We start from the raw sequence: 10,328 nt of genomic DNA, 5'->3' as shown, positions 1-10,328 counted from the left end.
AAGTGCAAGACAGCTTCGGACAATTGCAAGACACCCCAGACCAAGTGCAAGCAGCAGGAATCGAGCCAAAGCAAATGCAAGACAGCTTCGGACAATTGCAAGACACCCCAGACCAAATGTAAGCAGCAGGAATCGAGCCAAAGCAAATGCAAGCCGCGCAAGACCGAGGACAAATGCAAACGGGACGAAAACCAGTGCGGGACACTACGCAAAGCTGCGAACAAGTGCAAATCGACATGCGGCGTGTCGAAACCGGAGAAGCCACCGTCCTGCCAGCAATCCGGGAGCAAATCGAGCAAATCCGACGACTACTGCACCAAGAGGAGGGAACAGATATGCAAAGGTTCGCGATTTAGTTAAAAAAATAATGATAAAGTACCCCGTGCAGGTCTGTGTAGGTTTAGATATTCGTTAAATACAGGAGTCGGACGAGTACTATATGCAGCAATAGCCATAACTTTTGATTCTGTGACTGCAGACAGGAAGTCAACATCCGAGGATGGCGAGTCCTCGAAGGACAGAACAGAGAGGGAGCGAAAGGAGATGCAGGAGTGCAAGAAAGACATCGGTAAGAGGGACAAGAAAAAGAGCAAGGATGAAAAGAAGGCTGCGCCAGCGGGTTTGGAGCGTGTCGTGAGCCCTTGCAAACAGAAGCAGAAGAAGAAGAGCGACAATTGTTCGACGTCCTCGTCCAAAGTGAAGTGCATCAGTACCGCGTTGGACTGTTTGGCCAACAGGGATTCGTTGATGATGCTGGACAGCAGATCCTTCAACAGTCTATCCGATAGGTCCTACTCCACCGCGACGTTCAGTCGATCCCAAGACCACGACCTGCAGGAATCTTCTTCCAATCAGTGGAGGGACTTCTGGAACGGTTTCGATCCCGAGGGCGACCTGCCTCCGCCGGGTATCACAGAGAACCAAGAAGCACCCGAAGACAGCTCCTACAGCCGCAATTGGTTTCTATCCTGGTTCTAGAATCGAAGTTACACCGAGAACGACGAAACTGTGGAAGGTAACCGAGGGATTTCGAGGTTTCTCATTTCGTTTCGTAGAATAATATCTGCTTGTAACTGGTCCGCAGGCTGCTGACAGGACGACGTGCGACGCGGTTCGACGTCTCGTGGGAAAACCTGTTGTACGACTCGCGGAGCGGTTACTTTTCGCTGGTGGAAAATCAGCTGGCGTTCCTTGGGAACGGATTCGTGTCGGAACGCTGAAAACACTGTTTCGTTCGTCAGGACTCCGGGGTGTCAGATTCTACGAATGTTAAAAACTCTCAATATAATGCAAAGTCTCGTAACCCCTTGAAGAGCCAGAGCAGTTTAAACAATTCACGGGGCTAACGTCGCTCGATGAACTGGGTCTCGCGAGCAGTTAGATGTCTTTGTACAATGAACGAGGCACGTCGGAGGCGCGCACGTGAATGGACGGGCAGCAGGAGGCGCAATTATGGGTTTATTCAGGTCTCGCCGCGGGATACACGGGGTGCCGTCACCATGGAATATTTCGTACTCGCGTATATACCTGGCGCCTCTTCTCCGGGGCCCTTTATGCTTCCTGCACACTGTGAACGCGCTGCCAAAAGAGAGAGAATGGGAGGACGGCCAGGGGAACAGAGGCGCAGAGGGAGGAAGGGAGAGAAAAGCACGAGGACGTCTCCGCGGGGATCCCCGCGTTCCGCCACTTATGGGAACGTGATACGGTGCTTTTCGTCGGATGCTCTCTTGCGTTTTCGCATTGTTGCGCAACCGCGTCGTCCTTCTTTTCCCCGCGTTCTCCTTTCGCCTTTTTTCTCCGCTCGTGTCTCCTCGCTGCTTTACTCGACAAAGGGAATCGATGTCAATGGCGACGCTTTGTGCCCGTTCCGAGCCGGCTTCCGCCTCGTCCCGCGGGACCGAAGTGGAAGAAACGACGGTAACATTGACAAGAACTTCAACGTTCGGTATCGTCGGCTTTCGATCATCCCTTATCGTTCAATGTTTTTCGTGTCGTCGGGTGTCTGCTCTTCCGTTTTATGTATTTCGTGTAATTTTCAGCGGAATAGAACGCGCGGCAAGTTCTTAACGCTGGCCTCGAGTTATTAGTCGGATATTTTCGAGCTAGCCGACAGGGAGAAGATCGAACGGTCGATTTCACGGCTGCCCAAAGGGGCGAGAAGGATCGCGGGCATCTAGACGTCACATTACGATGTCAACGACTTCTTCCTGGACCACAAACCGCTTCGACGCCGTGTCCGGGATGAATGGCGACGCCACGGGTGGCACCCCGTCGGAAACAACCGCACACCACCGCTGGAAATGTGTCAATTTCGTCCGAATGACAGCGTCACTCTCCCGACGCCATAGGTTTTTCTAAATCGTAGGTTACGTGTTCATTATCGCATTCACCGCAGAGAGCAAAACATTTATAAATTTATAAACATTTATAACATTTCGATCTTTATTTTGTACTATCCTCGTTAATATAATAACTCTTGAAAGATTAAAGAATTGGTTTGCGTACAGTATAAGATCGAGAACGGAAGTCAGGAATAGAGCAGCGTTTGCTCGAGAAATATTTTCCGGGAATATCCGACGGGTCACGTCGACAGGATGAACGGTTATTATTTTTTCTTTTTTTTTTTAAACCAGTCAAGAGCACCCTTAGACCGCGGAAGTGGCGAAACAAGACCAGAAGGGTTTTCCACGTGTTCGATCACACGTGGCGTCGCTCGGGAAACGTCCCACGTCAATCAGGAAAGATGAAGACGGCTTTGTGCGAAGCGAGCCACGTCCTGTGGAAGAGCGCGCTGAAAAATCTGGCGGACACGCATTATTTTAAGTAGCGTGGTCTTGTTTTTCTAGAAGTCCTTGGCGGTCTGAGAAAACAAAGTATTCTTTGTTCGTCTGGCCATACGATCCTTCTCAGACTTGACTGAAAAAATACGCGTCAAAAATCTTCGCAAAGTAACGAAACAAATTATCCCAGCGCCGTATCTCCAGTTTGTCCGTCTGTTTTCGTCTCTATGGACCTTAACCTGGTATCCCTTTTTATATTCCGATACTCGCAATAGTATCTCGCGCATGGTATGTTGGGTGTATTTTTATATTGGACAGATTAGAATGATTGCTTCTGCGCATGAAGATCCTTGCAACAAAGTTTGATTCTTAATCCAAATAGCTAGAAGTGATAGACGAGTCAAATACAAACTATATTTTCCAAGTTAAATCTTCGTGTCTATATTTAAAACTTGGCAAGAAAATAAAGTAATCAGAAGAAAGTGTTAGATTAATGATTAGTCCTATTTGTCCTAGATAAGGTGGATTTTTAAAAAAAATTGATTAGGGATTGAACAGGCGTAATTGGCGCATCGTCGCGAGATATTTGCGAAGGACAATCGAATATCTGGCCAATCGTAGAATTTAACGAGCAACTGGAAAGAAGCACGTCCGTCTCGGGATGGATTTGTCGGATTCGGTTGGGCATCTCTTGAACCGCGTTCGCAATAGAGAAAGAAGCTAGTACGAGTCGGGGGTGTAATGAGGCTTATTTATCGGCGCGCGAGGCTGGCCCAATAGGGAGACGGGATGGTGGTCGTGGCCATGCCCAACAGCCAATGGCGAGGGCCGTTAAACGGCTGTCAGACGGACCACGCCTCGGCCAATCGGCGCTCAGCTGCGCATGACAGAGTGGCTCGGTCTCCGAGCACGCCGGAGCGGCAGTCCCTTCTGGTGCGTGCGTAGGAGAACGTCTCTCTTTCGCCCGGTCACGAGAGAGAGGGGAACGGAAATCTGACGTTTCGGTTATCATTCTCCGAACAGTTGACGAGTCGACGTTGCCTCTCGCGTGTGGCCGTCCGGTGTACGATTGGATTCTCGTGCTTATCGTTCGACAGGAGAGTGCTTCGAGTGCGAGACGAGCAGTGCCTTCGGTCGTTCAAGTGCCAATCGTGTGCCATCGTGTGTCGCGTGCCCGTGGAGAGTCGACGACAGTTGGAAAAAGTTTTACGCTCGAGGGCTCGACAACCTCGGGAGCCGTGGGTGAAAGAGAGAGAGGGACAGAGAAAACGGACTATTTAACGCGGCTCCTAATAATAGCGCGTTCGTACGCGAGTATACTAAGCGCCTATAAATACACACCTACCACGGCCCGCGGAAACACGAGCCCGTGGATTTCACGGTGCAACCTGTCCACGAGGAGATAGAAAAGAAGGGAAAAGGGGGAGAATAATCTTGAAGGAGGGCGCACCTGGCGCTCTAAGAGAAACTTGCCATAATCGGATCTAGTCGGAGGCAGTAACGCAAGATAATCGTGCGGGGCGAGGGACCGGGAAACGTAAGAGAGAGACTTTGCGCGGCGATCGGTCCATCGGGGCTGCTGGTGGTACCAGTCTGAAAGCAGATTAGAGAATAACCGCACCTGGAGCGCGATTTTATTGTTTCACGGCCGCGTATACCTTTCTTTCCGTCTCGTAACACGAGAAACATCCCGGTGCCGGGTTCGTCGGCAGTCGAAGCTTGCAGCAACTCTCCGCCAGCGGTGGCCTAAAAATATCTCCTTCCTGCATATTCCGAGGCGTTTACGCCGTCTCGAAATCTCCGCACGTTGTTCTCTCGGGGCGGCTACTTTTCGCCTCCATCCCTCCCCTCTCTACGTGCTTTCTCCTCTTTCGAAGCACGAAGAATCGATCGGAAAATCGAGACGACTCTCGAGCGCCCATCGCCGTGAACTTGGGTGCTGAACTTTGACTCGACGCGACAGGAACCTCGCTGGAAAATGCCTCGCAGAAAATCGTGCGCGAAACGTGGATGAGTGCGAGAGGTAACGAGGATCAAGTAGAGTTCACACAATGGCCAGAGTTGGGCTTGTTCGTCGTAATGTTGTTCGCGAAGTCTTCTGGGTGTTCGATGTGAAGCATAGATCGTAAGGTAAATGTCGCAGTTATCGATAGGGGTAGACAGTTTTGGGTACCGTTGAGGTGTATTGTAATGTCTGAGGGGGCTGTCGATAGTCGCTTCGAGTATTTCAAATTCATCGTCTTCGACTTGAATATGAGTAAAGCTGTTACCAGAACTGTATTCTCGAAATGAGTTCAAAGCGTCGATGATTTGGATAAGCGCGAAGTTAGCTGCGGATATGAGCCTGGTTACGATGTTCTTGGGGGAAAATGAGGGATCGAGAGTTGCTTAACCGTTCGTCTTCGTTCGAAATTGTTTCTATAGATGAGAATTTCGCCCACCTCTGGCTCGCGCGCAGCTAGATACCCGCCGTCGGAACGATTCTCGATAGGGCCAGGTCGCGTCCGTCGGACGAGCGATCGGTGCGCGGATTGTTCGAGGAGGATTCGATCGAAGGAAGAAGAACAGTGAGTGATAACGAAGTGCAAGGAAGAGACGAAGTGGTTCACGGTGGAGGGTGGAGGGAACGGTGTGCAAGGGGTCTCCGCCGTGGGCCCCGGAGATGACGCGATGATGGCCTACGGAGGAACCGCTGGGAACGGGGGCGCGATGGGACCTTCCTCTGGTGGTGCCGATGTTTTGGGCTCCACCGGGGATTACAGCCCGCAGGGGACACCGACGCCGCTCACGGGACACTCCGCGGGATCCGTCGAGACCAGCAGCTACGGTCCTGGGACAGGACCTGCCAGCTACAGTCCCCAGGATAGTCCCGCCAGTTCCGCTGGCGGCGGAAGCGGTAGCAATGGACAGCTTCCCAGTTTCGGGTTCACGCAGGACCAGGTCGCCTGCGTTTGCGAGGTAAGTTCACAAGCAACAGTCATTTTCATAAAAATCGTGTTTTGTGGTGAGATTTATCAGTGTCGGGAAAGTTCAGAAATTTCACGGAAAAATCATTCGCCCCTGTAGGAATTAAATTTAGCTTCCACTTAACTTATTCACAATTTATTTATATATTTACATACATGAGAATATCATTTCAATTTACAATGTTAATAAACGATGTTAGCCGATAGGATGGCTTTCGAATTAATTACTTTTGTTTTAAACAACACATCTAACACGAATATAGCGTTTTAAATTTATGCGAAAAGAACGCGCCGCGTAGCACGTTCTCTTCGATGTTTGGAAAACCAGTACGAAGACGATTTATAGAATCTTTATTGTGCGATTGAAAATGGCGAACGATTTTTGACGTGAAAGGTTAGCTCGGGTCGAGTCGTGTCCTGGAAGCTTCTTGCTACGTGAAACCGCGTCCAGCAAGAGACTTCTCAGGATACCAAGCCCCCTATTCTAATAAAATATCCCGCAGTACTCGACCCGAAATGTTTCTTACGGTCACTCTTACGCTCCCTAATTGCTATAGACTCGATTTTCGGCGCGCAGTGTTTGTTGGCACGATCCGACGGAAAAATTCTAAACGACGCTTCTTGTAACATTCTTCTTCCTATGTCTCTTCCTGTAACTCTTTCTATAACTTTCAAAACAATTGGAATAATTAAACGACCCTCAAAATCGTATCTATATCGTCTAAATAACTTTCGAGATACGTGTCTCTTCCCAGACACGTTCGCGTCGGGAAAAATTAGGCGCGAAGCACCACTTAACCTCCTCGCTATCGCGACTGTTCGCGAGATACTCAACAGTATCCTCGGCATTAATTTATGCACCTTACTGACGAAATTGGCCCTGAAATTCCCAGCACCCTGGCGAGATATCTCGTGCACGACAATGTACACTGCACGCCAAGATTCGCTTACGTGTCGCACGACTAATGGAGTTCATGCGTTTTTACTGCGACCATAAATTGTTTAGTGCGCGACGTTTACGCTCCTCGCGTCGAACACACGGAATTCGCTTCTTGCCTCCCGAGAATATTATTACGGGGGCATATTCGTCATTCTCGAAAGCAGAGGCTTGGATCAACCCGAAGTGTGTCGATATATTTGTCTTGTTACTAGGGATGGCGTGAACAATCGCTACCAGTGATTTTTCACGGTGATCACACAATCATGATCGCAGTTGTGATTAAACTTCGGTGTGATTAAACGGAAGATGGCGTTTTAGAAGCGGTTCGTGTTAATTGTTATATTGGCTTGTCCAGAAAGTTCGTGCCAATTTTTAAAAAAAATTCAAAGGCACATTTGAATTTTACTATATATATTTATTGAATTACGTAAGTAAGTGAAAGACCATATTATAATACATATATAATCTATGAACAACATAATTCGTAAAAAGTGAAAATGTTCTCTACCAATCAGAAACGATCACGAAGAATCACGAATCACTGTGAAAAATCATCGCGATTGAGAATGAATAAGAATCACGAGCGATTCAAAAGTAGCAGTTCACGCCATCTCTACTTGTTACCACCTTCGAAACAATAGAATATTCGATAAAGGAAACGAGATGTGTCGGCTAACTTCAGGGCGGTCGAAGCTAAGAAAGTTAAAAATGGTGGGAGGTGTCACGGTCCAAGATGTCATTTGTACATTTGTACATTGTACATTTTTCCCAGCAATCGACGAAAGTTGAACGTGACTAACAAAATTTTTCGAATGTACAAATAATTGAGGTGGTGATGTTTCGGGGATGCAAGTAGCGAAAGGACACGCGAGGTGAGTGCACGTTTGCGCACGTTTCCCATACGGCTAGACGTTTAACTCCTTGCCCACGTCACATGGATATTCTCCGTAATTTACGACAGCGTTTTTCGTTTTCGATAAACTACCGCTCCGTCGGCACGGAATGGAATCGTTTAACGGGTAATTACGCTCGGAACATAATAAGAAAGGGAGGCTTAGAAAGTGGTCTGAAGCGCGTTTACGATCTCGCCTCCCAATAATTCAAGCTATCGTTTAAATGCGTACTTAACGCGGTTGACATTTAGGCCGAGCGGAGGGTGACGCAGATCTGGAGATGTTCAAAAACATACTTTCCGAATTAACCCTTTATTTACAAATTTTTCGAAAATCGCGTCACCCCGATCTCGGTATGCATCTAGCCTTACAGCTACGAACCATAGAATGGCTTCTACGAGTTTCATATTTCCCTCCAAGAAATCTGGGGTTGGAACACGCTAGATGTCCCCCTAGAAACAATCGAAGATTCGCGAGATTACCCCGTGAGACGTGGGCGCTAGTTGTCTTGTATCATCCGAAGTAACCGTCGATTTAACGTTCGCGGAACGTCGTTATCTGTGTTCGGGTTCTTTTTTCTTGTCTCCGTTCGTCGGGTGCCGCAGGTCGTTCTCCGTGCTACCTGTTTCGAGAGACTCGGGCGCGAAGACAAATCGATTCCCCTCGAGTTCTCGTAGTCGTGCGGAATACACGTCGAGCCGAGCGGTGGCGAACGCGAATGAGACAGAAGGCATCGTTTCGGTTCGCTCGACACGTCGGGTTGATTTGTCGTCGGGCAATCGAAAGCTTCGTATACCGTCATTAAGCCCCGATCGCGATATCTTCGTCGTCCATTTCTCTTGGGAGGCTTTCGACGCGGCTCGTTTCTCATTATGCCCGGGATTTCACGCGCCATCGTGATTAATCGCTCGTCAGAAACGGTCGCGCGAAAACTGGATGGGACAAGACGAACGCGAATGAAGAAGTAACCGTGGCAGGTGCGTTCGCGCGCGCGCGCGAGAGAGAGAGAGATAGAAAGAGAGAGAGAGAGAGGCTCGTACCACCTTCGCCTGTTAATGGCGGATCGTTTTCGATAATTTGGAGGTAATGAACGAGTGAGCATCGATCGCGTCGCTTCTCGACCGTGACCGATGCTCGCCTTTAACGAGAATTTAATCTCGAATTTAATAGCTTTTTTTCTTCCGTTACTCCTTCACGTGTTACGAGTCTCGCCGCGATGATACGGTAATTCCTCGCTGAAAGATGGAAAAATGAAAGCTTCGGAGGGAGGTGGGGGGGATGGCAAGATTGCAAGATGGCGAATACGCGGGAGAACGAGAGCGTCGGTAACACTGAAATTTCAAAGTGACTTCGACGACGTGGTATCGATCCGAAAGTCTCGAATATAACGATTTTTAATGACAACAAATTGAATGAAAAATCAACTTTGTAAAATTCTACTCTGCATCGCTTCGAAATTCGACGAGTTCCTCAGTTCCATCTTCGAGCGTGGTAATCACTGTGCCTTAGCTCGTGAAAAGGGAGTGTTGCCAACGACGGAATCGATAGAAATTTTTTTTTTTTTTTCTGACTGCCGTGAGAATATTTTTCCGTCGTGGATCTCTCAGGAAATTGATTTTTGGAAGATTTTCGCTCGTCGCACCCTTTTCGCACGCGATCGAGACAAACAGTCGAGTGTCAAAGCAATATACAAGATACACTAGAATAAGAGGAGAGCGGGATGAGTTCTGCCGACTAACAGTGTGCCCCCCCTGTCTATCGTCTTCAAGGCGATGGTGTCGTCTGTCCAGGTTCTCCAGCAGGCGGGCTCCGTGGAGAGGCTCAGCAGGTTCCTGTGGTCCCTTCCGTCGTGCAATAGGTTGCACCGACACGAGAGCGTCCTGAAAGCCAAGGCGATCGTCGCCTTCCATCGGGGCCACTTCAAAGAACTGTACAGGATCCTCGAGAGCCACACGTTCAGCCCGCACAATCATCCGAAACTGCAGGCCCTCTGGCTCAAGGCCCATTATATCGAGGCCGAGAGACTGAGGGGGAGGCCTCTCGGCGCAGTTGGTTAGTATCATTTCTCTTTAGCATGATCGGGGCCACCTTTAACGCATTGACCCATCAAACTTGTCGCCGTCGTCCAGACAAGTGAAACATTAACATTTATAAGCAGACGTGGGTTAGGTTTTTAGCTGATAAACGCATAAGAAGCAATTTTATCAGGTATCTAGAATTTTAAAATAGGACATTAACATTCATAAGCAGACGTAGGTTAGGTTCATACCTAATAAATGCATAAGAAGCAATTTTATCGGGTATCTATTAAGAGGACCAGAAAGTAATGTCGTTTCTTTTACATTAAATTCTAACAAATAAATTCGTAACGAGTTTTTATTTTTAATCAATTATGTTCGCACTGTTTACCAACAACCTTTTGCTATCTAATGTGCAAATTTTCAAACTCAGAAAATCAATCGGTACAGAAAAATCAATTGGTACACAATGGCCTGATAAATCATAAACAAGTATTGGCACTTGCAGAAACGACATTACTTTCTGGTTCCGTTGATAGAATTTTTAAGTAGATCATTAATATTTATAGCAGACGTAGGTTAGGTTCATACCTAGTAAATGCATAAGAAGCAATTTTATCGGGTATCTAGAATTTTAAATAGGATGTATAGGTTTAACGCATTCGGTGGCCGTCGCCTGGTACAGTAAAACATTTGGAACGTACAAGCATTTACATCTGTTCGACTACGGC

At 48.0% G+C, this 10,328-nt stretch overlaps 2 protein-coding genes across 5 annotated transcripts in view; both read left to right on the top strand.

Moving 5' to 3' along the window:
- The window catches only part of LOC128879963 (uncharacterized), a 6,062-nt gene extending 2,916 nt beyond the window's left edge, over window positions 1-3,146 (top strand). The window contains exons 4-6 of the mRNA XM_054129542.1: window positions 4-343; window positions 479-1,015; window positions 1,085-3,146. Coding sequence (XP_053985517.1) covers window positions 4-343; window positions 479-978 — 840 coding nt within the window. The 3' untranslated portion in view covers window positions 979-1,015; window positions 1,085-3,146. The remainder of the gene's footprint in view (window positions 1-3; window positions 344-478; window positions 1,016-1,084) is intronic.
- A 526-nt stretch (window positions 3,147-3,672) lies between these two features.
- Window positions 3,673-10,328, top strand: part of LOC128879593 (homeobox protein SIX1-like) — a 33,869-nt gene continuing 27,213 nt past the window's right edge. The window contains exons 1-3 of one of the 4 annotated variants that reach the window (XM_054128894.1): window positions 3,674-4,910; window positions 5,205-5,738; window positions 9,349-9,631. In XM_054128894.1, the coding sequence (XP_053984869.1) occupies window positions 5,451-5,738; window positions 9,349-9,631 (571 nt within the window). In that variant the 5' untranslated portion in view covers window positions 3,674-4,910; window positions 5,205-5,450. Of the gene's footprint in view, window positions 5,739-9,348; window positions 9,632-10,328 lie in introns of all 4 variants that reach the window. The other 3 variants (XM_054128896.1, XM_054128893.1, XM_054128895.1) reach the window with 3 other exon arrangements.

The sequence above is a fragment of the Hylaeus volcanicus genome, chromosome 7 (assembly GCF_026283585.1).
Source record: "Hylaeus volcanicus isolate JK05 chromosome 7, UHH_iyHylVolc1.0_haploid, whole genome shotgun sequence".
Lineage (NCBI taxonomy): Eukaryota > Metazoa > Arthropoda > Insecta > Hymenoptera > Colletidae > Hylaeus > Hylaeus volcanicus.
This window is presented reverse-complemented; position numbering and strand designations above follow the sequence as displayed.